The sequence below is a fragment of the Vanellus vanellus genome, assembly GCF_965231255.1.
Source record: "Vanellus vanellus genome assembly, chromosome: 9".
Taxonomy (NCBI): domain Eukaryota; kingdom Metazoa; phylum Chordata; class Aves; order Charadriiformes; family Charadriidae; genus Vanellus; species Vanellus vanellus.
Genome location: NC_138914.1, coordinates 11,698,554 through 11,726,289, shown reverse-complemented (window position 1 = coordinate 11,726,289; position 27,736 = coordinate 11,698,554). Strand labels below are relative to the sequence as shown.

The window sequence follows — 27,736 nt, the reverse complement described above, 5'->3', positions numbered from 1 at the left end:
ATGGCCATTGTTCACTGGAGTGCGATCCGGATCCAGTTTGTGCCGCAGGGCCGTCGGTGCACTGACCCGGCACTAACAGTGGTGGGACCATGGCCCTGGGCAGATGGCGGCTCTGGTGCCGGAGCTCATTCCTCGGGAAGGGTTAAGCGGTTCTCCCGCTCTCTGAGGATGTTCAGGGAAGCGTTGGCTGCCCGCTGAGTGCACTGAAGTCGGTCCAAGTGGGACTGGCCAGGCGTGAGAGGCTGCCCCAGGAGTCCAGGGACTCTGCCAAGGCTTGGAGGGGCTCCTTCTCTGTGCGCTCCGAAGCATCGAGTGCTGCCGGTTCCCACTGCTGCCCCTCTGAGCTGTTCGGTTTGCTGATGATGGTGAAATCGCTGCTGAAAGGTGCTGGTGGAGCCGAGGCTGTGGGTGCCCGAGGGAGCAGGGGAAGCTCAGCAGCTTTGAAAGGCTGGTGACAGAGGGCTGTGGCAGAGCTGCTGGCACATCTCTGGCCAGCAGAGCTGCTCCCAGCTGTGTCATCTCCGTGGGCAGACAGGCTAACCCCACGCTGTGGGGCGGCTGACGGGATTGCAGCTCAGGGTGGGAAGGCAGAGCAGCCTTCGGGGAAGCCAGGAGGCGCTGGTGGACATGGGCTGGGACACCTCACTTGTCCCTCAGATCCTGCTGAGGATCCCTCCATCCCGCTTTTACCTTGCTTTTCAAGACCTGAGATCCTGTTACAATCACCTTTATCAGGCCACTTTGGATGTCCTCAGAGCAGATAAGGTTTACTTGGCAAGATCCCTACAGTACAGACACACTGGCCAGTGCTAATGGCCCTTTATCAGCTCATCTCCTGCCAGCTTTTCTAGCTGAGGAGTTGGTGGTGCCTTGCTCCTGCCCTTCCTCCCGGTTTCCCAGTGCCTGCTGAGAGCACGGCCATGGGGAGCTGGCAGGGCTCTGCCCATGGCATCCCTCGCCCCAACGAGATGCGTGGGATCAGCCTGCGCTGTGTCAGGGTGTCCCTGTGGGCACAGGTTTTGGCACCCCCATAGCCTGGAAAGCTGCTGCTTTGCCTGTGACCTTGCTTGCCGGCGGGTGGCCAGAGCGCAGCCTTGGTGTAGAGAGCACGCGGTTCCTCTTCCTTCCTTCGGCCTCGGCTAATAAAAGCCACCATCCCTGCGTGACAGTGAGGTCTCTGTTGAGCACAGCCCCGGAGCCCTGCGGGGAGCACGGTCGTGCTCAGCACCCGGCCCAGCCGGTCCAAAGGATCACAAGCAGCACCAACCAGCACAGGGTGAGTGGGGCCCTGGCTCAGAGCATGGTGATGCCCACAGTGCCAGCACGGGAGGGAGCAGGATCCATCTGGCATAGGTGCTGGGGGAGTGTGGCTGGCTGCCGTGCCTCCCCAGGGCTCCCACTATCGCTGCTGGAGATGTGCCCTGAATAGGCACAGACGAGCCTGCGCGGTGCAGGGCGAGTCCCAGCCGAGCTGCCTGTCTTGGCGGCCCCATGTTCTGCATGACCGGGCATGGCAGCCCTGTGGGGATGCCGTGAGCCAGCTCCTAGCCAGCCTGGGCACGGGGCACCACCATGCCACGCGTGGGCCACCGCTGACTTGTACCTGGCCTCTGCCTCACCTTGGCTAAAGCTCGGCATGGGCAGGTCCCTCCCCTCGCCTGGCACGGCTGCTGGAGGAGGAGACAGGCGCCGGCCGCCCTCCTCCAGGAACAGCAGCCGAGTCAAACCTGAGCCAAGTGGGGCCGAGCTGGCTGACTTCGCAGCCCACCCGGGCCACCGTCACCTGCCCGGCACGCTGGGCGCCGCGGGCACAGGTAGGAGCCGGCAAGCTGTCGGGGAGCCCCAGGCACAGCACAGCCCTGGGCACGGCACAGCCCTTGGCACACGGCGCAGCCCTTGGCACACGGCACAGGCCCTGGCACACGGCGCAGCCCTGGGGCACAGGCAGGGCGCCGGCAGCCAGCACAAGGCGGCACACAAGGACGGGCAATGGGCTCCCTCAGCAGATAGAGGCTGGGTCCCCCCACATTTACAGTGCGCTTCCTGGGGCTGGCGCCTGCCGGACTTTGCCCAGGGAGCCGTGGCAGTGGGGAGGGCTGGGTCCCTTGGGAGGAATGCACCCAGCCGGCAGCACCATGGCTGTGCCTGGGCGAGCTCCTTGTAGCCGAGCCATGCCGGTGCCTCTGCCATGGAGGGGGCAAGAAGCGGTGCTGCCCCCCACCCCCTGTGCAGCCATGCTGGCGTCAGGTGTCCGTCCTGCCTTGCCACCCTTTTGTTCGCTGGCGGGGCCCACCATGCCGCCCAGGGGCCAGGGCGTGCCCAGGCTGCCGACGCCTGGCCAGCCTGGCCTCCGCGGGCGGGCAGGCAGCGGGGGCCTCCAGGCAGAAGGAATCGGCAGTGACATTCCCGTAGCCTGGAGACCGCCGTCCCTTTCAGCGGGCAGCACATTTGAATAAGAATCGTGCGCGGGGAAGGGGGGCCGCCAGCTGCTACCGCCATCCCATCGCCGCCCTTGCCCCGGCTCATTTCTGCACACCCAGCCCGGGGGCAGCGGGTCCCGCATCGCGCTCGCCCCCAGCCTCGGCCCCACCGGATGCCGCAGGACGCCAGGTACTGGGGGGGCTCGCGGGGCTCGGGGACCCTTGTGCCAGCATCTGGCCCCACACCACCTCGTCTGCCGCCTTGGCGTGGCTTCGAGCAGGGATGGTGGCGGGGCAGAGTGGCGGCTCCCCCTGCCGCCCTGAGCCCCCCTGCCCTGGGCTGGCTCCCACACGGGGACAGGAAAGATGTGTTTGGGCAGCGCCGGGGCCAGGCTTTGATCCAGCGCTTGTGAGGCTGGGAGCGGGCGGTACCAGGAGAGAAGGAAGCACAAAAGGCAGCTCCAGCCTAAATTTAACAGCGGAACCCCGGCCAGTGGCAGGGACACCCTTGCCCAGCCAGGTCCGGTGCGCTTGGCTCCCCTCCCCGGCTGGCCCTGGCCTGGTGCTGGGGCCCCCCAGGGACACCAGAGACACTCAAAGGGATGGATCTGTCCCAAGCAGGGCAGGATGGGGCACGGCACAGCCAGTGTGGGGCCTGGGGGTGGAGAGCATGGCCGTGTGCCCAGGGTTGTGTGGTTGTGTGGCGCAGCGCCCCAGGGCTGTGCAGGGCATGAACACAGGGGTGGGCACTGGGTGCCACTCCGGGGGACTTTGGGATCCAACTGTCCAACCTGATCCCACATCCCAGTGCTGTTCCCGGGGTGCATAGCCGTGCCGTAGCCTGGAGAGGCCAAGCCCTGGCCGCCCTACACCCTGTGCCGTACCCCATGCCCTGCCGTAGCGCCGTCTCCGTTTTCCCCCCAGGCAGAGCCCGTGGCTGCCCATGGACCTCCTGGCTCTCGCTCTCCTCCTAGGTAAGCGCTGGCCTCGGTGGGGCACCGTACGCAGCTGGGAACCCTGTGTACCCACGGTGCCAGGGGCTGTGGTGGCCCCGGGACCCCAGCCCGAGTGGAGGGTGCCAGGCAGCAGAGGCGGTGGTGATGGCGATGCTCCCTGGCGGGCAGCAGCCAGGGCCTGACCGCCACAAATCCCAGCGGGGAATCCGGGCTGTGCTGAGCCCCGGCGGGATTAGTGGGCGCCTGACCTGGCTCCTGGCTCCCCCCGGCACCGCTCGGCACCCCGGGAGCTGCCCGCCCCACCAGGAGCACGGGCAGCCACCCCCCTGCCCGGCCCCCTCCGTCCCCATGGCTGCCAGCCCCCCGCTTGCCCCCGCTGCCCGCCCGGCCCCTCTCCCTGCCCCCTGGTCACGAGGCCCCGGCGCTGCTGCCAGCACCTTTCTGGGTCACGGAGCTTTGTGCTGCATCAGTGGGTTGGGATGCGGGGATGGGACGGGATGGGATGGCTGGGGGTGGGGGGGGTGCCAGGCAGGCGTCTGGGGTGCATGGGGGGTAGGGGGTGCCCAGGGACCCTGGTGCAGCCCCTAGCCCGTGCCCTTGTGCTCTCTGCAGCGGGGGTGCCAGTGGCGGGGGGCTGGCAGGAGCCCGATCCAAGCCATGGCTGCACCCGTGGAAGCTGCTACCCGGCCACCGGGAACCTGCTGGTGGGGCGAGCCTCCCTCCTGAGTGCCACCTCCACCTGTGGGCTGGACGGGCCCCAGGAGTACTGCATCGTCAGCCATCTCCAGGTGAGCCCACCTGGCCCCGGCACGGCCCCGGCACAGCTGGGCACTGGTGCAGCCTCCAGCCGCCCATCCCTGATGGTGCCGCTCCCTGGCACAGGACTCTGAGAAATGCTTCAACTGTGACTCGCGGGACCCATCCCTGCCCGAGAGCCACCGCATCGAGAACGTCATCTACCTGAGTGGCCCCCATGGCCAGCGGACCTGGTGGCAGTCGGAGAATGGTGAGGCCGGGGAGGCAGTGGGGCTGTCCCCATGTGCATGTGCTTCAGGGCTGCGTGGCCATGGGACACAGGGGGTTCTTCCCCGGCCTCGGCCATCACTCCTCTGTCCCCCCCAGGCATGGAGCATGTCAGCATCCGCCTGGACCTGGAAGGCGAGTTCCACTTCACCCACCTCATCATGAAGTTTAAGGTGGGTCCTGGCACATGAGTGCCTGGGCTGGCATGGGATGGGACAGGATGGACCCGTGGGGGCTGCGGGGCTGCCCCCCATCCCAGCTGGTTGTCCCACAGACCTTCCGCCCTGCGGCCATGCTGGTGGAGCGCTCAGCTGACTTCGGGCGCAGCTGGAAGGTCTACCGCTACTTCGCCTACAACTGCTCCAAGCTCTTCCCCGGTGTCCCCGTCCAGCCCTCGGGGCTGGTGGACGAGGTGTTGTGTGACCAGCGCTACTCCGAGATCGAGCCCTCCAGCCATGGGGAGGTGTGTGGGGCCAGGGTGGTGCAGAGGGGGTCTGTGGGATCTGGGGGTCTGTGCTCACCCACCCCTTCCTCTCGCTAGGTCATCTTCAAGGTGCTGGACCCCTCCATCCCTGTAGCGGATCCCTACAGCCCGGACATCCAGGGTGCGTGGCTGGGGGTGCCGGGGCTGTGGTGCCAGCAGGCAGTGGGGTGGGTGCTGATGGTGCCAACCACCCCTAGACCTGCTGCGCGTCACCAACCTGCGGGTGAACCTCACCAAGCTGCACACACTGGGGGACAACCTGCTGGACACACGGCGGGAGGTGCTGCACAAGTACTACTACGCCGTGGATGAGCTGGTGCTGCGTGGGAGCTGCTTCTGCCACGGCCATGCTGCCCACTGCGCCCCGGCACCTGGTGCCCCGACATCCTCCGTCCCTGGCATGGTGAGGCGCATGCAACCACCAGCATGTCATAGTGCCCCATGGGACCCATCAGCCACGCTGAGCCAGGTGCTCCCCCTCCAGATCCATGGGCGCTGTGTCTGTAAGCACCACACACAGGGGCTGAACTGCGAGCGCTGCGAGGACTTCTACCATGACCTGCCCTGGCGCCCGGCCGAAGGCTCCAGCACCAACGCCTGCCGCCGTGAGTGCCCTGCACTGGCACCAGCACTGCACTGTGCCCAGGGGCTCAGGGTCCTGCGTGCTGGGCTGCAGGAATGGGGGTCCTGCATGTTGTGCTTGGGGATTTTGGGATCCTGCATGTTGTGTGTGGAGGGTTCAGCACCCTGGGAGCCATGGCTTGGGGCTGGGGGCTGAATGTCCCACATGTCATGCTTTGGGGTTGGGGGTGCTGCATGTGGGGCTGGGGTTTGGGGGGATTGGCATGCTGCAGGCTGCGATTTGGGGGGCTTGGGGTTAGGGTGCATCCTGCTGGGGTGTGGGATGGGGGTTCTCCAGGCTGGGGCTTGAGGGGTTGGGATCGAGGAGCTGCATCCCCGGGTTTGGGGTGGGGGTGCTGCTAGGCGAGGAGTTGGGGTGCCTCATAATGTGCCACATGCCATCCCTGCAGGGTGTGACTGCAATGAGCACTCACAGCAGTGCCACTTCGACATGGCTGTCTTCCTGGCCACGGGGAACACCAGCGGGGCCGTGTGTGACAGCTGCCAGCACAACACCATGGGTCGTCACTGCCACCTCTGCAAGCCCTTCTACTACCGGCACCCCCGCTCCGACATCCGTGCCCCCACTGCCTGTGCCCGTGAGTGCCACGGGACCACGGTTTGTCCCAGCCCCATGGCTCCCAGTGCCGCCACCCCAGCCCCATTGCTCCAGATGCTGGCAGCCCCAGCTCCCCACGGTCTCTCTCTCTCTCGGCAGCATGCGACTGCGACCCAGCAGGCTCGCTGGACGGAGGCGCCTGTGATGGCCACACGGACGTGGCACTGGGCATGATCGCAGGGCAGTGCCGCTGCAAGGAGAACGTGGCCGGTCCCCGCTGTGACCGCTGCAGGCATGGTGCCTATGGCCTCAGCCATGGCGACCCACAGGGCTGTCAGCGTGAGCTGGGACCCAGGGATGGGCATGGGAGGATGTGGGGTGGAGGGATGGGGATGGAGAGATAATGGAGGGGTGGGGATGGAGGGATGGAGATAGAGGGATATGAGGTGGAGGGATGATGATGGAGGGATGGTGATGGAGGGATGAGGATGGAGGGATCTGGGATGGAGGGATGGTGATGGACGGATGTGGGATGCAGGGGTGGAGATGGAGGGATGTGGGATGGAGGGATGTAGATGGAAGAATGGGGATAGAGAGATGGTGATGGAGGGGTGAGGGATGGAAGGACATGAGATGGGGAGGGAAGGCTGTGAAGCCCGTGGGCTGCGGTGCCATGTGGCAGCCCCTCACGTGTGGGTGTGCATGCGTGTGTGTGGGGCAGTGTGCAGGTGTGACCCACGGGGCACAGTGGCGGGCAGCTCCCCCTGTGATCCCATCAGCGGGGACTGCTACTGCAAACGCTTCGTGGCCGGGCGTTCCTGCAGCGAGTGTGTGGTGAGTGCCCCAGCCTGCCCCACAGCCTGCCCTACACCATGCTCCATGGCCCTGACTCTCCCCAGCCCTAGTCAACCCCCAGGGTCAGGCTGGCCCCACACCTATCTGACGTGTCCCCCCTTCTCACTGCAGCCTGAGTTCTGGGGCCTGAGCTACGACGTGGGGGGCTGCCGGCCCTGCGCCTGCGACTTTGGGGGAGCCTACAACAACCGGTGGGGCCAAGCACAGGACCCAGTGGGGCACGGGGACCGGGGGGCGGGAGTGGGGACAGGGCTGGGGGCCAAGCATGGGAGGAGGGAAGGATGGGGACATCAGTGGAGGAATGGGGATAGGGCTGGGGGGACAGACCGGACTCAAATGAAGATAGAGGGGGAGGGATGGGGAGATGAGGGAGGGATCTCCATCACCAGAGGTGGAAGGATGGGGACAGGGATGGAGGGAGGGACTTGGAGAGGGAGGGAAGGATGGATGAGTGAGGACAGAGCCAGGCAGATGGATGGACAGAGGGATGAGTCAATCACCCCCAGGTGCTCCATGGAAGATGGGGCTTGTCCCTGCCGTCCCCACCTCATGGGGCGGCAGTGCGACCAGGTGCAGCCCGGCTTCTTCTGCGCCCCCCTTGACTACTACACCTACGAGGCTGAGCGGGCCACCGGCCATGGCCATAGCCACCCCCTGCTTCCGGTGAGACTCCTGGGGGGGTCCCTGCACCCCCAGCCTGGGTTTGTGCATGGCTGTCACCGTGCACCATGCTCCATGCATGGCCATCACCATACTCCATGCATGGCTGTCACCCTGTCCTGCATGTGTCCGTCACCGTGCCCTGTGCATGGCCGTCCCTGTGCATGGCCACCCATCCCCTGACCCCATCCCTGCAGGGCGCCATCCGGGCAGAGGCGCCCCAGGACTGCCTGGAGTACGACACCGGGGAGCCAGGGGGACGGAAGGGGCGCTCACGGCACCAGCGCAGCCCCCCCCGCACCCCCCATCCCCGTGCCCCCTTGCGCCGTAGCCGCCAGCAGTCCCTGAAGGTGAGCCCCGGGGGGGTGGGATGGGGCATGGGGCATGGGGCATTGGGCAGGGCATGGCAGGTGCTGTGGAGCAGGGGAAGCCGGGGAGGCAGAGCTGGGAGAGCCGGGGCTGAGCCGTGCCGGTACCCTGCCCAGCCGGACGTGGAGGAGGTGATACGGGATGGCGCTGGGCGCATGGTGACATGGACGGGCTCAGGGTTCGCCCGGGTGCGGGATGGGGCCGGCCTGACCTTCCACGTGGATGACGTGCCCTACCCCATGGACTACGAGCTGCTGCTGCGCTACGAGCCTGAGGTGAGTGCAGCCACAGCCACGGCCCTGGCATGTATGGCATGGCACAGCCCTGACACCAGCTCACCTGTCACCACAGTCAACTGAGGACTGGGAGGCCGTGGTCAGTGTCAGCTCCCGGGTGCTGCCCACCAGCCCTCGCTGTGGGAACCTGCTGCCCTCCGAGCAGATGTACCGCGAGAGCCTGCCCCACAGCCAGAGGTGAGACGGAGTGGGATGGGATGGGCTGGGCTGGGTGGGGATGGGGTGGAATGGGGATGGAATGAGGATGGGATGAGAATGGGGTGAGGATGGGGACAGGGATCAGGACAGGACAGGAGCAAGAACAGCCCTGCCACAGTCCCAAAATTAAGGGATAGGGATGGGATGGAAACAGGGACAGTCCTGCCACGCAGGTGAAGGATGGGGATGGGGACAGGGACAAGGAAGGTGGCCAGGTGCTACTGCTGTCCCCTGGCGATCCCTATGGCTCTGTTGTGCCTGTGCCCTGACTCCTGCCTCTGCACAGGTACGTGCTGCTGTCCCGACCCTTCTGCTTCGAGCCCAGCACCCCCTACGAGGTGACCATGAGGCTTCAACGGGCTGGTGTCACCCAGCGCCACCCCAGCGCCTTCATCCTCATTGACTCGGTGAGGGGGATCACGCTGCACCCGGCATCTGGGGCTCAGCAGGGGTAGAGTGATGGGCAGCGATGGGGGACCAGGGGCTGGGGTTGGCAGCAAACCCCCTCTGGGGCTGCACGTGGGGTGGGGATGGCAATGGGATGGGGATGGAGATGGAGATGGAGATAGGAATGGAATAGGAAAGTGGATCAGGAGAGGAAATGGGGATGCAGATGGGGATGGGGATGGGGACAGGGATGGGAATGGGAATGGGAATGGGGATGGGAAAGGGGATAGGGATCGGGATGGGATGGGGATAGGGATGGGAAAAGGAAGGAGGATGGAGACATTGATGGGGTGGGGATGGAAATGGGGATGGGGACATGGATGAGGATGGGGATGGGAATGGGAATGGGGATGGGAAAGGGGATAGGGATGGGGATGGGATGGGATGGGATGGGATGGGATGGGATGGGATGGGATGGGATGGGATGGGATGGGGATAGGGATGGGAAAAGGAAGGGGGATGGAGACATTAATGGGGTGGGGATGGAAATGGGGATGGGGACATGGATGAGGATGGAGATATCAGTGGGGCTGGGGATGTTTATGGAGATGGGACTGGTCTTGGGAATGTCAAAGGCGGTGGGGATAAGGATGCCTGTGGGGTTGGTAATTTGGATGGGAATATCAATGGGGCTGGGGATGCTGATGGGGTTGGGGATGTCAATGAAACTGGGGCTATTGCTGGGTCCAGGGCGGCTGAGCCTCCAGCAGTGTTGGGGCTGCCCTGGGGCAGATGGATCTGGCCCAGGAGAAAGGGCCAGGTCCCACAGTGGTGTGTGGCTGTGCTCCAAGCCCCATCTCCTCTCTCCCTCCCGTTGCCTGTTGCAGCTGGTGCTCCTGCCACGGGTGTCGGAGCTGCCTGGCTTCCATGGGGCAGAGGCAGCAGCGGTGGCACGCCGGGAGGAGCTGGAGCGGTACCGGTGCCTGGAGGCATTTCGCATGGCCCCCCCAACCCCCCTGGCCCAGGCCTGTGCCCGCCTGGTCTGCAGCATCTCAGCCCTGCTGCACGGCGGGGCACTGCGTGAGTGGGGGGCACCCTGCCGGGGCCGGGGGATGTGCCTGGGGCAGTGGGTGAGGATAGAGCCGTGGGTCAGGATGGGACCATGCCCACGGCAGGGTGGGCAGGGGCACCTGTGCCAGTGGGTCAGGATGGGGCCATGCCTCTTGCAAGGGGTGGGTAGGGGTACCTGGGGCAGGGGGTCAAGATGAGACCATGCCCTTTGGAGGGTTGGGCAGGGGTACCCAGTGCAGTGGGTTGGGATGGAGCAATGCCTGTGGCAGGAGTGGGCAGGGGAGTGGTGGCAGGGTGCAGGCAGGGTGTGGGCAGGGCAGCCCCAGCCCCACACTGGTCCTGCTGCCCGCAGCCTGCCAGTGCGACCCGCAGGGCTCCCGCAGCAGCGAGTGCCAGGTGCAGGGAGGGCAGTGTGAGTGCAAGCCCCACGTCCTCGGCCGGCGCTGTGACCGCTGTGCCCCAGGCAGCTACGGCTTCGGGCCCCTGGGCTGCAGCTGTGAGTAACGGGATCTGTGCCTGCTGGGCATCCCTGTCCCTCCTGTCTGTCCATCCAGCCATCAGAGCCCTGTTCGCTGCCCATCTGCCTGTTCACTTGTCTGTCCATCTGTCTGTGCATGTGTCCATCTCACCCCTGCTGTCCTGAAGCCCATGGGTTGGGTCCCAGTTCCCCCTGTCTATCCATCCATCCATCCATCCATCCATCCATCTGAGCCCCGTGCTTCTGCCTGGGGTGGGCGCTGCTCTGCCTTGCACTCACTCATCTGTCCATCTGCCCGTCTGTCTGCCTGCCTGTGTATCACTGTGCCATAGCCCATGGGTTGGGCATGCCCTGGGTGCTGGTCCCCCATCTGTCTGTCTGTCCATCCATCCCTGTGTCCCTACACCCATGTGCCCACAAGCCATGCTGTCCTGCAGCCTGCGCCTGCTCGCCGGAGGGCTCGGTGTCACAGATGTGCGATGTGGTGAGCGGGCAGTGCCGGTGCCAGCATGGCGCTGTGGGCCGGCAGTGTGACCAATGCCAGCCAGGCTACTGGGGCTTCCCCGCCTGCCGGCCCTGCCAGTGCAACGGGCATGCTGAGGAGTGCGACCCCTGGACGGGCAGCTGCCTGCACTGCCGTGACCATACTGCCGGCCGGCACTGCGAGAGGTGAGCCTGATCAGAGGGGAGGGGATGGGACAGCATGGCATGGCCTGGCACAGCGTGGCATGGATGGCCTGGGATAGATACAGTGGGATGGGATAGGATGGTATATGATGGTATGGAATATGATGAGATGGAATGGTGGGATGGGATATGATGGGATGAGATGGATATGATGGGATGGTGGGATGGGATATGATGGGATATATGAGATGAGATGGGATGGGATGGGATAAGATGGCATGGCATGGCATGAATGAAGTGGGATGGGCTATGATGGATAGGATGGGATGGACCCCCAGGCACTCACCCCTCATCCTCACAGGTGCCAGGACGGTTACTACGGGGACCCAGTACTGGGCTCGGGGCAGCAGTGCCGACCCTGCCCGTGCCCTGGCTACCCTGGCACACGGCACTACCATGGGAGCGCCTGCCACGCCGACGAGGAGACCCACCACATCGTCTGCCTCTGCGCACCCGGATATGCTGGTGAGAGGCTGAGCAGGTGCCATGCAGTGGGGACCCCCCAGCACCGGGGCTGTGGGACCCCCAGCACCCATGCCCCCCCTGCCCCTTACAGGATCCCGCTGTGACCGCTGCTCCCCTGGCTACTTCGGGACACCAGAGATGGAGGGGGGCGCTTGCCGGCCCTGCCAGTGCAACAACAACATCGACGCCACCGACCCAGGAGCCTGTGACCCCCGCACAGGGCACTGCCTGCGCTGCCTGTACCACACCGCTGGGCCCCACTGTGCCCACTGCCAGTCTGGCTACTACGGCAATGCCCTGCAGCGCAGCTGCCGGCGTGAGCGGGATGGAGGGGCTGCGCCGGGGCTGGGGCCATGCGGGGGATCAGGGATGTGCAGGGGGTTTTGGGGTGATGCAAGGGCTCGGGGTGGGGGTGCAGCTTGGGGCTGCACTGGGGTATGGGGGGATTGGGGTTGTGGGGGGGGGGTTGGGTTGGGCAGGGTTTGGGGGTATTGGGGGGTTTGGGGCTGGGTGGGGTCAGGGCCAGGTGGGGTTTGGGACTATTGGGGGAGTTTGAGGCTGTCAGGAGGGCTTGGGGCTGTGCCTAGCATCAGGACTGGGCAGGGGACAGGCATCAGGGTCAGGGGACAGGGGTGTTGGGATCAGGGGCGTTGGGGCTGTGCATGGGTTCAGGGCCAGGCAGGTGGTTTGGGGTGCTGGGGCCAGGTGCCAGGAAGGCATTGCCTGGGTGAGGGGTATGGGCTGAGCCCCATGCGGTTGCCCACCCGCCCATAGGCTGCAGCTGTGACCCACGGGGAACCCTGGCCTCCCACTGCACCTCTGGTGCCTGCGCTTGCGACCGTGGCACGGGCGCCTGCGCCTGCCGGCCCAACGTGGTGGGCAAGAGCTGCGACCGCTGCGCACCCCACTTCTGGAGCCTGGGGAGACCGGGAGGCTGCGAGCCCTGTGGCTGCCACCCCACGCGTGCCCTGCACCCGGCCTGCAATGCGGTGAGCACCCTGACACGGCTCCACTGCCCTCCCAGTGCCCGATGAGCCACACGGCTGAGCACGCTGCTCTTGCTGCAGGTGACGGGGCAGTGCCAGTGCCGGCCTGGCTTCGGGGGCCGCATCTGCTCCCAGTGCCAGGAGCATCACTGGGGAGACCCTGAGCGGGAGTGCCGAGGTGAGGGCATGGCACAGGGACAGGACATGTAGAGGGTCTGAGGGCACGGGGTCTCTGGGGACAGGGGGGCCCCAGGGAATGAGGGGTCTTGGGGAAAGAGGGGGTCATTGAGGGACCCTAGGTGCATGGTGGGACTCTAGGGACCCTGGGGACACAGTGGGACTCTCAACATAGGGGTCCCAGGGAGACAGTGGGGACACAGGAGACTCTGGGGACTCAGGAGATACTGGGGACATGATAACATCATGGTAACGTGATGACACCTTTCAGGCATGGGGAACCCTGGGCCCATAGTGGGATGCTGGGGACATGATGGGACCCTGGAGACACAGTGGGATGCTGGGGACATGAAAGACCCTGGGGATATGGTGGGTCTCTGGGGATATGGGGGACTCGGGGAACCCTGGGTACATGGCGGGATTGTGGGGACATAGGAGATCCTTGGTACATGGTGGAACCCTGGACATGCAGGGGGACACAGTGGGATGCTGGGGACATGGTGGCACTCTGGGGACACAGGGGTCCCTGGGGAGGCCAGAACACACCATCACCTGTCTCTGCAGCCTGCGAGTGCGAGCCACTGGGCGCTGAGAGCCTGCAGTGCGAGCAGGCCAGCGGGCAGTGCCCGTGCCGGCCGGGCTTCGGGGGGCTGCACTGTGACCGCTGCCAGCGGGGCTACCAGGAGGCCTTCCCCCGCTGCTCGCCCTGCCACCCCTGCTTCGGGCGCTGGGACCCGGCCCTGGGCAGCCTGCGAGACGGGCTGCGGCGCCTGGCAGCACAGGCACGGGCACTGCGGGAGGGGGGGGCCATGCCCACTCTCAGCCCCCGCCGCCTGCGGGCACTGGAGGAGGCCTTGAGGCGTGTGGAGCAGCTGCTGGGTGAGGGGGGCAGCCCCGGTGGCCCCCTCCTCAACGAGCTGCCTGGGCGGCTAGATGGTACCAGGCAAGTGTGTGTGGTGGGCTGGGGTGAGGGGGAACCCTCTTTTGTCACCCAAAAAGGCTTGAGACCACTTTTCCCCCACCAAAGGATGGAGCTGGACAACTTCTGGAGGCAGGTCCAAGAGCTGGAGCAACATCTGAATCAGCTGGCGCAGGCAGATGTGCAGCACCATGACCGGCTAGCCGGGCTGAGCCGCGAGCTGGGGGCTCTCAACCGAACCACCTCCCACCTCCAAATCCTTCTTGGCACTGTGGCAGCGGCCGGATTCAGCGGTAAGAGCATCCAGTGAGGACTGGGGGGGCTCGGTGGCAACCATCCCAGCTGCACCCTGACACTGGCACCTGCAGAGTCTTACCGCAGCATCCTGGCATCAGCGGAGGACTCGCGGCAGGCGGAGGCAGTGGCCAATGCCATGGCTGGTGAGCTGAGTGAGGTGCGGGCAACGCGGCGGGCAGCCGAGCGGGTGCTGCGGCAGCGTGGCGATGCTTTTCGCCGTGGCACTGCTGCGGCACGGAAATCCTTGCGGGAGGCACAGAAACGGGTGATGGGACTCAGTGTCGCCAGGATCAATGAGAAGGTGAGAGTGGGACTGGTGGGGGGAAATAGGTGCATGGGGGAAGATCGCCATGCCAGGCGGCATACAGGCAAAGTCCATGTGCCGCCCGGCAGGGGGATCTCCCCCCATGCAGTGTTGAGCTGCCATCCCCACCCCTGATATCACCACAGATTTGTGGGGCACCTGGGGATCGGAGCTGCGAGCAAGCACCTTGTGGAGGACCCCTGTGCCGGGACAGCACAGGGACACGGCATTGCGGTGGCACAGGGTGCATGGGGGCACTGCCCATCTCAGCTCGAGCCCTGAGCAGCGCCCGTAACACATCACAACAGCTGGAGGTGGCATTGGGTCAGCTGGGTGTTGTGGCACAGAAGGTAAGGGTGGTGGCTCTGTGGTCTCCTTGTGTCCCCTTCCATGTCCTGCTGGTGCCCTTTCCATGCTACTTTGCACATCCCCTTGTGTACCCTGCTTGTGCCTTTTCCATGTCCCTTTGATGTCCACTTCCATGTCCCACTTATGCCTTTTCCATACCCTCTTGCATGTCCCTTTGTATGTCCCACTTTTGCCCTTTCCATGCCCCCAAGAATTTCACAGAATCACAGGATGATAAGGGTTGGAAGGGACCTCTGGAGATCATATAGTATTCCCCTCGTATATCCCTCTTATGCCCCTTTGCAGATGCCCCTTGTGCCATTTCTGTGCCCCCTTGGGCCACTGCTGTACCCCCTTGCACACCCCCTTTATGTCCCCTTGCACAGCCCTTCCATGCCCCTGGGTACCCTGTTGCACACCACCTTGTGCCCTCTTGCACGATCCCCGTGCCCCTTTGCACACCCCATTACACCCCCTTGCATGCCCCCATCTTGTCCCTGTGTGTGTCCCCCTGTGCCCCCTCCTTGGGGCCGCCCTGTGCCCCCCTCTCAGCCCTGTGCCCCCCAGACACAAGAGGTGCAGGAGCTGGCGCAGGGGGCGCGCAGCCGGGCAGAGGAGGCACTGGGACGCTCGCAGGCTGCCCGCAGCCGTGCAGAGAAGGCGACAGCCCAGCTGCGGGACTTCATCCGACGCATCAAGGCCTTCCTGGCAGGTAGGGGTGGCACAGGGTGGGCATGGGCATGACAGGGGTCACTGTGCCCACCCCAAGCCCACCCCGCTCCTGTGTCCCCACAGAGGAGGGAGCCGACCCAGGCAGCATCGAGCTGGTAGCCCGGCAGGTGCTGAACATCTCCCTGCCCAGCAGCCCTGGCCGGATCCAGGAGCTACTGCGGGAGATGCGGGAGAGCATTGGCCAGCTGGAGGGAGTGGATGCAGTGCTGAACAGCACAGCGCAGGGGCTGGCTGCAGCACGGGGGCTGCTGGCACAGGGACAGGATGCCAGGTAAGTGACGGAGGACATGCTGGGGCAGGCAGGGGGTGGGAGTCCATGCCGCAGTGCTGGCAGGGGCTGGAGCTGCCCATGCCACCGCAGGGAGCGAGCAGAGGGTGTGAGGGATGAGCTGGCAGGAACGCAACGGGCACTGGATGCAGCACGGGTGCAGGTGACGGCAGCGGGGAGTGCCCTGCAGAGCGCCAGGGATGCCATCCGGGCGGCTGAGAGCAGAGCCAAGGAGGTGAGGGGCACCGGGGCTGCAGGAGCGGGTCCAATGCTGCTGGCACAGCTGGGGAGCGGGGTGATGCTTTGGGCATGCTGGGGACAACAGGGTCGGTGCTGTCAGGGCACTGGGAATAACGGGTTCAGTGCTGTGGGGGCACTGAGAGTAACAGGGTTGGTGCTGTGGAGAGCAAGGCTGATGCCATGGGCACACCAAGGGTAGTGGGGCTGTGCCAGGGGGATGTGGATGGTGTGGGGCAGTGCTGTGGGTTTGCCAAGGCCATGGGGCTGGCAACCAGTGCCCACGGCTGCCCAGGCAGAGCACAGGCTGCAGGCACTGGAGGGGAAGGAGTCTCGAGCACAGCGGCGGCTGCAGGAGCTGGCACAGCGCGTCAACACCCTGCAGGAGCAGGGCCAGGATGCCCGCCACATGGCCCAGCAAGCCAAGGATGGGGCAGAGCGTGCCACTGCCGCCTCAGGGACGCTCAGCCAGGTAAGCTCCAGCCCTGCCTGGCTGTGGCACAGCACCAAGGGGGGTACAGGGTGCCAGGGGGGGCTCAGCCTCACCATGCCCTTGGGCCACCAGGACCTGGCACAGGTGACGCAGCGCTATGTGGTGCTGAAGGGACGGGTGAGCGGGCTGGCTGGGGTGTCCGGCGGGGCCCTGCAGCGTGTGACGCAGTTGACAGCAGAGGCCCGTGACCTCCTGGACAAGGCCAGCAGCAGCAAGAGGAAGCTGGAAGGTGAGGGAGAAGCACGTGGTGGTGTGCATTCTCCACCATCCCGACCCCGCTTGGTGCCCACTTCCCTGAGTATGTCTCCCCTTGTCCCCATGGACATGTCCCGCCTGGTGCCCCAAGGGTGACACCGGCTGGTGACATGGCGGGGGGCTGCACCTTGACTGTTACCCCACGCCACAGAGCTGGAGCAGCACTTCGGGGCCAACGAGCAGCTGATGGCGGCGAAGGCGACGCGACTGCAGGCGTTGGAGCAGCAAGTCTGGGGGCTGCTGGAGGAGATCCGGGAGAGGGCCAACGCTTACGCCACCTGCTAGGGACCGACAGCGGGGCCGGGGGCTGGACTGCTGGGGCCGGTCCTACCCCGCAGACCCCCCCGGTCACCGCAGCCCGGGGGTCCCGTCCCCTCTGCGGGCGCCTGTAGCGCGGCTGCGCTTGAAAATAAAGTCCTGAACAGTGGCTGTCTGTGTCCGGTGCCTGCCTGCCGCCTGCCTGCCTCTTGCCTCCTGCCTGCCTCCTGCCTCCCCGCTCCGGCCGGGATCCGCCCCGCGCTTTCCGCGCAGCCCCGAGCGCTGCGCCCGCCGCCCAGTTCGGAGGAGGAGGGGGGTGAGGGGGGGGGGGGCGCGGGAGGAACCGGGACGGGAACGGGAACGGGAACCGGCGGGGCGGGACGGGACGGCCGGGCACCTGCCGAGCGCCCCCTCTGCGCCCCCTTTGCGCCCCCTTTGCGCGCCCCGGTTGCGCCCCGCGATGCGGAGCCCCGGCGCCCTCCTGCTGCTGCCGCTGCTGGCCGGTGAGTCCGCTCTTCCCACCCCCCTCCCCACCCGCGGCGGGGCCCGGTGGCGGACACGGTCCGGCCCGGTCCCGCTGCCCGGTTTCCGGGCGGCCGCGGAAGGGGCCCTGGGCGGCGGCGGGGGGGGGCCCGGCCCCCCGCAGCGTCCTCAGCCGCCCGCTGCCCCGCAGGGCTGGGGGGGGCCCCGGCCCCCGACCCCCCCCAGGGCTGCGCCCGCGGCAGCTGCTACCCGGCCACCGGGGACCTGCTGGTGGGGCGATCCCCCCGCCTGAGTGCCACCTCCACCTGCGGGCTGCGCCGGCCCCAGCCCTACTGCATCGTCAGCCACCTCCAGGTGAGCGGAAAGGGGACTGGGGGGGACGGGAAGGAGATGGGGAGGAGGGGATGGGGATGGGAAGGGATGGGATGGGGATGGGGACATACACTGCCGAGCCCCCTGCTTGCAGGAGGAGAAGAAGTGCTTCATCTGCGACTCGCGGCGGCCCTATGATGCCCGCGCCAATGCCAACAGCCACCGCATCGAGAACGTGGTCACCACCTTCGCCCCCCGCCCCAAGAAAGCCTGGTGGCAGTCGGAGAATGGTGAGCGGCAGGCGGGGGCAGCGGGGCGTCCCGGGGGGCTCTCCTTCCCTTCCTCCCACGCCGAGGAAGTGTGACTCAGCCAAAGGCCATGGCCGCACCCGTGGACCGCGGCTGGTTGGGGGGGATGAGCGCTGGGAACCTGCGGGTGGGTGCTCCCCACAGTCACACATGCCGCCCCCAGGTGTGGAGCATGTCAGCATCCAGCTGGACCTGGAAGCCGAGTTCCACTTCACCCACCTCATCATGACCTTCAAGGTGGGTCCCGGCATGCAGGTTCCTGGGGTAGGATGGGATGGGACTGGACGGGATAGTACAGGATGGGATGGGGCCTGCGGGGGCTGCGGGGCTGTCCCCTGTCCCAGCTGGGTGTCCCGCAGACCTTCCGCCCTGCGGCCATGCTGGTGGAGCGCTCGGCTGACTTCGGACGCAGCTGGAAGGTCTACCGCTACTTCGCCTACGACTGCGCCACTGCCTTCCCCCATGTCCCCCGGGGGCCCCCACGCCGCATCGATGACGTCATCTGCGAGTCCCGCTACTCCGACATTGAGCCCTCCACTGAGGGGGAGGTGAGGCCCTGGTAGTACACCAGGAGGGTTGGGGAATCCCCCTGGTGTCCCTTCACCACCCTGCCTTTGCCTTCCCCCCCAGGTGATCTACCGGGTGCTGGACCCTTCCATCCCCATCCGGGACCCCTACAGCTCCTCCATCCAGAGTGAGTTGCCTGCCCTGGGCTCCTGCCTGGCTGCTCTATTTTGGGTGCAGCTATTTTGGCTGCTCTCTCCCTGCTCTGAGCTCCATGGCGGGGTCATGGCTGGATCCAGCCTGCAGGGGATCGGACCCCTCCTGCACACCCCCCCCCCGCGGGAGCAGCTAAAGGTTGGGCTGCATTGAGGGGAGCAGAGGGGGACGGCTGTGCCAGAGCCCTGCCAGAGCCAAGCCCAGTGCCGAGCGGTGGCTGTTGTGCGGGATGTGGTCAGTGATGGGCAGAGGAGTCAGGCCAGGCACAGGACGCAGTGGGTTAATCACCCAGCGCTAAATTTAGGCTTGAGAGCAGGAGGGGAGGAATCTGCAGGGCAGGGCTGCTGGGAAGCTGCAGTCCCAGGGGAGCAGTCCTGTCCTGCTGGGGCCCCCAGGCTGCACCCGCCAGGCACAGCCATCTTCCAGGCACAGCCTTTGGCGGTGAGTGCCCCACTGCCCAGAAAAGTGCCCTTGCCCAGGGCACTTGTGCTGCACTGGTGAGGTCCCAGCCTGCATCTCCTCGGGGATCCTGCAGAGCCCCGTGCACAGGAGCTGAACCCCCGCAGCTACGTGCAGCCCCATCTGGCCATGTGCAGCCACGTGCGTGTGAGCCAAACCACACGCAGGCCCGTGCCAGTAAGCTGTGGCATAGACAGCCATGCACAGCCCAGCTTGATGGTGTGCAGCCTTGTGTGGACACCTGGTGCCATGTGCAGCCCACCCCAGCCATGCACGGCAGAGCCAAGCCGCGCATAGACAAGCTTGGCTGCTCTGTGCCAACGCAGGTCTCTCCCCACCTCAGACCTGCTGCGCGTCACCAACCTGCGGGTGAACCTCACGAAGCTGCACACGCTGGGGGACAACCTGCTGGACTCACGGCGGGAGATCCGGGAGAAGTACTACTACGCACTCTATGAGCTGGTGCTGCGTGGGAACTGCTTCTGCTACGGGCACGCCTCTGAGTGCGCCCCACTCAGCGGGGTCCCCGCCACCACCGATGGCATGGTAAGGCGAGCTGGCCCTGCGTGCCGTGCCAGAGCCGGGTGGCTGCACTGCCTGGTCCCACAGATCCTCACCATGGCATCCCGGCAGGTACATGGGCGCTGCGTCTGTAAGCACCACACGCAGGGGCTGAACTGTGAGCGCTGCGAGGACTTCTACCATGACCTGCCCTGGCGCCCGGCCGAGGGCTCCAGCACCAACGCCTGCCACCGTGAGTGCCCCGCACCTGCACTGGCTCTGGCTCCTAGAATGGAGATCCCAGTGCCAGGGGTTTTGGGGTGCTGCGTGCTGGGATGTGGTTGGTGGGACTGGCATTCTGCAGACTGGCTTTGGGGTGTCCTGGGTGCTGCAGGCTGTGGTTTTAGGAGGTTTGGGGTTGGAGTGCTGCATACCAGAGTGAGGGGGGTCAGGGCTGGGGAGGTTTGGCACTGGGGGTGCCGTTGCCAGGTGGGAAGTTGGGGTGCCGCATGCCATGCCATGGTGCTGTCCCTGCAGGCTGCGACTGCAATGAGCACTCGCGGCGATGCCACTTCGACATGGCTGTCTTCCTGGCCACGGGGAACGCCAGTGGGGCTGTGTGCGACGGCTGCCAGCACAACACCATGGGTCGCCGTTGCCACCTCTGCAAGCCCTTCTACTACAAGGACCCCAGCAAGGACCTGCGGGACCCTGCAGTGTGCCGAGGTTGGTGCTGGGGGGTTCATGGCACGGGGCTGTGCTGGGGGGGTCAGGGTCCTGACCCTGCCTGTGCCCCCAGCCTGTGACTGCGACCCTGAGGGCTCTCTTGATGGGGGACTGTGCGACGGCGCTGATGACCCAGCCCGAGGGCTGATTGCGGGACAGTGCCGCTGCAAGGAGCATGTGGCTGGTCCCCGCTGCGACCGCTGCAAACCTGGCTTCTTCAGCCTCAGTGCTGCCAACCCGCAGGGCTGCCAGAGTAGGTACCGGGGCGGCACCTGCCGGGGTCGGATGCGTGGCTCGGCCCCTCCGGACACCGCTGGCTTTCCATGCAGGGTGCCAGTGTGACCCCCGTGGCACAGTGCCTGAGGGCAGCCGGTGCGACCCCATCAGCGGCGAGTGCTTCTGCAAACGGCTGGTGACCGGGCGCAACTGCAACCAGTGCCTGGTGAGCGGGGCTGTGCCGGGACCCCTACATGGTGCTTGGGGGCCATGCACAGTACTTGGGACCGCAGCACCACAGCCGGGCACTCCCTAACACACTTGTCCTCTGCAGCCTGAGCACTGGGGGCTGAGCCACGACCTCCCGGGCTGCCGTCCCTGCGACTGCGATGTTGGAGGTGCTCGTGACAACATGTGAGTCTTTGCGGGGATGTAGGGGGCTAGGGGCATCCCTGCCAGCATCAGGGCTGACAGTGCCACTGGGGTGCCAGGTGTGTTGTGGAGTCAGGGCAGTGCCAGTGCCGCAGCCATGTGGTGGGACGGCAGTGTGGCCAGGTGGAGCCTGGTTTCTACCGCATCAACCTGGACCATTACACCTACGAAGCTGAGGATGCTCAGCTGCATCAGGTAAGGGACAAAGGTGTCCCTGGGGTGGGACATCAGGGAGAGCAGGGCAGTGGGTGGCTCTTTGCAGGGTTCCCAAGCCGGCAGAGCAGTGTGCCTGCTGGCCAAAGCAATTTTTTGGCTCCCATCTTATAACTTCTCCTCGCACCAGGGCTCAGTGGTGGAGCGTGAGCCCCCCACGGACCACCCAGCTTCATGGACGGGGACAGGCTTTGCCCGCATGCTGGAAGGTGGCTGGGTGGAGTTTCACGTGAACAATGTGCCTTTCTCCACTGAGTATGACGTGATCATCCGCTATGAGCCCCAGGTGAGCAGGGTGGATCGCCAAATTGAGGGGTGGTGGTGGGGACTGCTGGCCGGTGAGGCTTTTTGGCACAGCTCCTTCTCTGCCTGCAGCACCCGGAGCCCTGGCAGGAGGTGAGGGTGAGGATTGTGCGCCCCAGCCCTGTGTCTGCCAGCAGCCCTTGTGGAAACACCATCCCAGCTGATGACCAGCTCTCCGCTAGCCTCCCCTCTGGTGCCAGGTGAGTGCCTCACCGGGACCAGGCTGTGACGGGGCTTGCGGGGGAAATCTGGCTGCCCATGCTCTGCTTTACCTGTGCCCAGGTATGTGATGCTGCCCCAGCCTGTCTGCCTGGAGCGGGGCGTCTCCTACACCATCCGCCTTGAGCTGGGCTGTGCCACCAGTCGGCAGGATCCCACTGCCAGCGTGCTCATCGATTCGGTGAGGGGCAGCCGGGCAGTAGGACAGGGGACACCAAGCCTTTGCAGGGGCAGGATGTGGCGATAGGGGACATGGGTAGAGGTGGTCATGACATCCTGCTGACTTGCCCCCATGCCAGCTGGTGCTCCTGCCCCGGTACTCCTCACTGGAGATGTTCATTGCGGGCGACCCCGGCTCCATGGAGCGTCGGAAGACCTTTGAAAGGTACCGCTGCACCCAGCCCTTCCACGCCGCGGGGCCCTCGCCTGTGGCCGAGCCCTGCTCTAGCCTCCTGCACAGCCTCTCGGCCATCCTGCACGATGGAGCACTGCGTGAGTACAGCCCCATGCCCTGTGCCCCATCCCACATCCCATGGCGGCCACTGCCACTTACCTGGCTCTTTGCCTGCAGCCTGCCTCTGCGACCCCCAGGGCTCGCTCAGCGCCGAGTGCCAGACCCAGGGTGGGCAGTGCCGGTGCAAACCCAACGTTGTGGGACGGCGCTGCCATCGCTGCTCCCCAGGAACCTTTGGCTTTGGGCCTGGTGGGTGCCGAGGTGAGTGCCACGAGGCTATGCCACCCCAGCCCGGAGAGGAGCCTGGGCACCCCGGGGCTGGGAGGGCTAGGGAGGAAAGCTCCCCACATGCTGGGGGCAGATGTCATGGGTGCCATGCCTTTCAGCATGCCAGTGTAGCAGTGAGGGTTCGGTGAGCACCGTCTGTGACAGCACCACAGGACAGTGCTCCTGCCGTGAGGGTGCCCACGGTCCACGCTGCGACCGCTGCCAGCCCGGCCACTGGGGCTTCCCCGCCTGCCGGCCCTGCCAGTGCAATGGGCATGCTGAGGACTGTGACCCCCAGACGGGCAGCTGCCTGCGCTGCCGTGACCACACGGACGGCGAGAGGTGCCAGAGGTAAGCGGGGCATACACCTGGACCAGGGCAGGGTGCCACTGGCAGCCCTGGCCCCTGCTGACTGCCTGCCTGCAGGTGTGTGGCTGGGCACTTTGGGAACCCGGCACTGGGCTCCGGGCAGCACTGCCGGCCCTGCCCCTGCCCTGAGGGGCCTGGCAGCCCCCGCCACTTTGCCGCCTCCTGCTACCAGGACAGCCACTCCCGGCAGGTTGTCTGCCACTGCAGCCCTGGGTACACAGGTGGGTATCTGCCGCAGCACACTCGGTGCCCTCAGGGGTTCCCCCATCCCCGGGCACTGCCGAGCGCTCTGTGCTGGCAGGTCCCCGCTGCGATGAGTGTGCCCCTGGGTACTACGGAGACCCACTGCAGCCTGGCGGGCGCTGCCTGCCCTGCCAGTGCCACGATAACATCGACATGACGGACCCAGAGGCATGCGACCGGCGCACAGGACACTGCCTGCGCTGCCTCTACAACACAGCGGGGCCCCACTGCGCTGAGTGCCAGCCTGGCTACTATGGGGATGCCACGCAGCACAGCTGCAGGCGTGAGTACCCACAGCCACACTGAGAGAGACTTGCCTTCACGGTCCCACAAGTCCCTGGAGGCAATGTGCACCCATGGTTGCCCTTGCTCATGCACAGCACTGTGGGGTCCCTGCAGCCCTGCTCTGCTCTGGGCTGTCTCCTCTGCTCTGGCACTGTGGCCCCATCCTTGTCCCCATGCCCAACTCATCCCATTCCATCTACATCCTCGTGCCATCCCATACCTACTGCCACCCTGGCTCTGTCAGAATCCCATCCTCATCCTATCTCTATTCTAACCTTGTCCCTGTCCTATCTGCATCCCATCCCCATCAGTGGTCCTCATGCTGTTCCCATCCCACCTCCATCCAGTCCCCACTCCGTCCCTGCCTAACCTCTGTCTCCATCTTGCCCCATCCTGCCTGTACCCTCACCCATCGCCATCCTCATCCCATCCCTGCCTGCATCCCCAGACCATCTGCACCCCCCATCCCATCTCCATCCCAATCTCATCCCCATCCCATCCCTTTCCCCATCCGCATTCCCACTCAGCACCCATCCGGTTCCAGGTTGCTCCTGCAACACGCTGGGCACTAACCCCAGCACCTGTGGCCCCCAGCAGTGCCAGTGTGACGGGCACAGTGGGCAGTGCCACTGCCTGCCCCATGTGGAGGGCCAGAGCTGTGACCGCTGCAGCCCCAACTTCTGGAACCTGGGCAGCGGGCAGGGCTGCCAGCCCTGTGACTGCCACCCCCAGCACGCCCTGACGCACGCCTGCAACCAGGTCAGAGAGGGACGGGGTGCAGGGGTGGTATGATGGGACTGGAGATGTGCTGCAGCAGTGCCAGCCTCGACCACGCTTTGTCTTTTAGTTCACAGGGCAGTGCTCATGCCGGCCGGGCTTCGGGGGCCGGACCTGCGCCGACTGCCAGGAGCACCACTGGGGCGACCCGCGGCAGCAGTGCCGAGGTGAGAGCCGATGCTGGCAGGGGGTCCGTGGCAAGCCCCGCAGTGCCCTGACCCCACTCTCTCCACAGCCTGTGACTGTGACCCCCGTGGTGTCGCCAGCACCCAGTGCCACCGCAGCAGCGGCCACTGTGACTGCCGGCCTGGCATCTCTGGAGTCCGCTGTGACCAGTGTGCCCGGGGCTTCGCTGGCGCTTTCCCCACCTGCCAGCCCTGCCACCCCTGCTTCGGGGACTGGGACCGGGTGGTGCAGGACCTGGCTGCCCGCACCAGGGTGCTGGCACAGCGGGCCAGCCTCCTGCAGCACACTGGGGCCGCCGGCGCTTTCGAGGGCACCTTCCAGCGGCTGGAGGAGAGCCTCGCCACCGTGCGTAACGTGGTGGCCGCCCGCAATGCCACCACTGCCACCGCCGCCCACCTGACGCACGCCACAGAGGGGCTGCGGTGAGCACTCAGCGTGGGGCACGGGTCCCGGGGTGGCCTCAGGGGCTGGTTTTCACCCCCTTTCCTTGCAGGCAGCAGATTGGGGAGGCGACGGAGAGGCTGACACGGCTGGAGGGGGAGCTGACAGCTGCCCAGGATGCCAACTTCAATGCCAGCCATGTTCTGAGTGCGGTGGACCGGGGTGCCCGTGCCCTCAACCACAGCCTGCAGGACCTGGAACAGCGGCTGCATGCTCTTAAGACCTCCAATTTCCTTGGTGAGCTACATAGTCAAGCCAGACCGGGGCGGCAGGGCTGTGGCCTGGGGGTCTGACAGTGTCCCTGCTGTCCCCAGGTGCCTACGACAGCATCCATCAGTCCCATGAGGAGTCGCGGGAGGCTGAGCGCCGGGCAGACGCCTCCACCCGCACCGTGCCCAGCCCTGTCAGCACCTCGGCAGCCACCCGGCGCCGCACCGAGCAGCTCCTGGCCAGCCGGCGGGATGACTTCAACCGCCAAAATGCGGCCAGTCGGCGGGCACTGATGGACCTGGCAACGAGGGCACGAGCACTGAGCCTGCACCCACTCAATGAGAAGGTGGGACACAGGGAGGGGACCTGGGGGGACATGAAGCCCAGAGCCACCCCGACCCCATGCTGCCTTTCAGGTCTGCGGTGCGCTGGGTGACGTGCCCTGTGCTGAGAGCCCCTGCGGGGGAGCCGGGTGCCGGGATGAAGACGGGGGACGGCGCTGCGGGGGTCTGAGCTGCGGTGGGGCTGTGTCCACGGCTGACAGCGCACTGGACCGGGCACGCCATGCCCAGGAGGAGCTACATCGGGCTGCTGGCGACGTGGCCCAGCTCTCCCACAAGGTCCGTAGCGGTGGGAGTGGGTGGCATGGCTGTGCCCCACAGCCCTTGGGGCTGGCACTGAGGGTTTCTGTCCCTGCTTAGGTGGCAGAGGTCAAGGGGAAGGCAGATGAGGCCCGGCTGCAGGCGCAGGCAGCCTTGGACAAGGCGAACCAGACCAGGGCCCGCGTGGAGAGCTCCAACAAGGAGCTGCGGGAGCTCATCAGCCACGTCAAGGCCTTCCTGAGCCGTGAGTGCCGGTGTGCTGGGGGGGGCTGGCTGCCCCTGCCCAGTGCTGTGGAGCTCTGCACCTGCACTGCACCTGCACCACACCGCACCAGCCCTGCACTGCACTGCACTGCACTGCACCACACTGCATGGTCCCTGCACTGCATGTGGGCTGTACCACCCACTGTGCAGTCCCTGCCCCATGCTGCATTGCATGGGCTCTGCCCTGCCTTGCCCCAACCATCCCATGCCCCCTCAACTGTCCTCTGCCTCCCTCCCCTGCCCCATACTCCCTCCCCATGGCTCCCTCCTGCCCTCCACCGCCCCTCGGTCTGCCTGTCCCCTCTGCGCTGGGGTGGTGCAGGGGACACACTGATGGCTCCTGCCCGCAGAGGAGGGGGCTGACCCCGAGAGCATCGAGGTGGTAGCCAGCCGGGTGCTGGAGCTGTCACTCCCTGCCGCGCCGGCCCAGATCCACCGCCTGGCTGAGGAGATCAAGGCGCGGGTGCGCAGCCTGGCCAGCGTGGATGCCATCCTGGAGCAGACAGCTGGCGATGTGCGCCAGGCTGGGCAGCTGCTGCAGGACGCCCAGCGGGCCAGGTGAGCCCGGGGATGTGGGGACATGGCTCCTCCACTGCTCCCCAGCGCCCCCCAGCCCCAGCTGGTGCTGAGGCTGTGCTGCCCCGGCTGCAGGTCACGGGCAGAGGGGGTGCGAGGCACGGCTGAGGCAGTGCAGCAGGCACTGGAGGAGGCGCGGCAAGCCCAGGGCATGGCCGAACAGGCGCTGCACCATGCTGCCAGTGACATCCAGCACAGCGAGAGAGCCCTCGGCATGGTAAGGGCCCAGTCCCCGTGACCTCAGCTCCACAGGGGTGGGTAGGGCCACGTCCCTATGGTGGGGGCACCCTGGCCATGCCTGTTGCCCATGCCACTGGTCCCCAGATGCAGGCCCAGACCATGAGTGCAGAGCAGCAACTGGTGGGTGCCATGGAGCGAATTGGGGTCCTGGATGGACAGACAGATGCTCTGAAGGTGAAACGTGCCAACAACAGCCTGGCAGCCACACGTGCCCAGGAGGCAGCCAGTGCTGCGCGGGACCGAGCCGGTGAGGCCAAGCAGGTGAGTGAGCAGGGAGCAAGGGTGACTGGCAGCAGTCCTGCGGGGGTCTCGCTGACCGTCCCCACTGCCCATCAGGTGCTGGAGGGGCTGCTGCGGGACCATTACCGGACGGCGCAGGAGCTGGTGCAGCACCGGGCACAGGGTGTGCGGCAGGCAAGCAGCCGGGCACAGCAGCTGCGGGACGAGGCTGCCGGGCTGCTGCAGGATGCCCAGGGCAAGCTGCAGCGGCTGCGAGGTGAGGCCAGTGTGGTGGGTCAGGCGGGGCAGTGGTGGTGGCAGGGGGCTGTGCTGACTTGTGTTCCCCTCGTCCCCACAGTGCTGGAGGAGGCGTACGAGCGGAACGAGCGGGTGCTGGACGCCAAGGCAGCGCAGCTGGGCGGGCTGGAGGCCAGGATGAGGGAAGTGCTGGCCACCATCAACCAGCAGGTCCAGATCTACAACACTTGCCAGTGATTCCCCGGAGGGGCCTGGACACCCCCTGCCTCTGCCTGGCCTCCGCCTGCCCCGGAGTGGTGGGCAGGGTGGGTTCTGTGGGGCATCCCCCTGCCTGAATAAAGTTACAGAGCAAGACTGCCTCGCCTCTGCACCGTGCCGTTGGTTCTCCACCCAGGGGGCCCCTAAGCCTCCACCCAGGCCTCCCTAAGCCCCCCGGGGTGGGAGCTGCTTGCGGCCTGCCCCTGCCAGCCCCCGGGTATGGGACACTGTGTGGCCGTGGGGCTGGGGGAGCCAAGGTGGGGCTGGGGGAGCCAAGGGCTGGCTGGGGGACTGGCAGTGGGGTCTGGGGACATGGCGGGCCCGGGACACTCGCTGCAGGCCGGGGCCCGGCGGCGCCGCCCAGCTCGTTGCCATGGGAACGCCCCGGACCG

At 66.2% G+C, this 27,736-nt stretch overlaps 2 protein-coding genes across 2 annotated transcripts; both read left to right on the top strand.

Annotated features, from left to right (window-relative positions):
• On the top strand, positions 1-16,902 carry LOC309675584 (laminin subunit beta-2-like; the record flags this gene model as incomplete). Its single annotated transcript, XM_082487910.1, is given in 39 exon segments — positions 1-81; positions 1,392-1,607; positions 1,609-1,726; positions 1,729-1,789; positions 1,791-1,814; positions 3,345-3,394; positions 3,989-4,164; positions 4,259-4,382; positions 4,499-4,572; positions 4,674-4,862; positions 4,941-5,004; positions 5,081-5,286; positions 5,368-5,488; positions 5,915-6,103; positions 6,223-6,402; positions 6,785-6,897; positions 7,030-7,109; positions 7,425-7,581; positions 7,776-7,928; positions 8,064-8,222; positions 8,299-8,420; positions 8,728-8,848; positions 9,716-9,908; positions 10,252-10,395; positions 10,815-11,046; positions 11,366-11,529; positions 11,621-11,845; positions 12,304-12,518; positions 12,597-12,693; positions 13,257-13,635; positions 13,720-13,904; positions 13,980-14,209; positions 14,359-14,562; positions 15,128-15,272; positions 15,356-15,563; positions 15,654-15,795; positions 16,093-16,269; positions 16,363-16,519; positions 16,697-16,902. Coding segments are annotated over 39 exon segments (6,009 nt in total). The 3' UTR covers positions 16,831-16,902.
• A 281-nt stretch (positions 16,903-17,183) lies between these two features.
• LAMB2 (laminin subunit beta 2) lies at positions 17,184-27,437 on the top strand. The gene is made up of 33 exons (XM_082487744.1): positions 17,184-17,306; positions 17,477-17,640; positions 17,753-17,888; positions 18,070-18,143; positions 18,266-18,454; positions 18,537-18,600; positions 19,429-19,631; positions 19,719-19,839; positions 20,124-20,312; positions 20,386-20,565; positions 20,642-20,754; positions 20,863-20,942; positions 21,020-21,155; positions 21,304-21,459; positions 21,549-21,676; positions 21,759-21,876; positions 21,995-22,187; positions 22,267-22,410; positions 22,536-22,767; positions 22,843-23,006; positions 23,087-23,311; positions 23,858-24,072; positions 24,161-24,257; positions 24,326-24,698; positions 24,770-24,954; positions 25,032-25,273; positions 25,344-25,547; positions 25,629-25,773; positions 26,144-26,351; positions 26,445-26,586; positions 26,694-26,870; positions 26,946-27,105; positions 27,187-27,437. The coding sequence occupies exons 1-33, from the start codon at positions 17,264-17,266 to the stop codon at positions 27,321-27,323; spliced, it is 5,337 nt and encodes a 1,778-aa protein (XP_082343870.1). The 5' UTR covers positions 17,184-17,263; the 3' UTR covers positions 27,324-27,437.
• Positions 27,438-27,736: the final 299 nt, after the last annotated feature.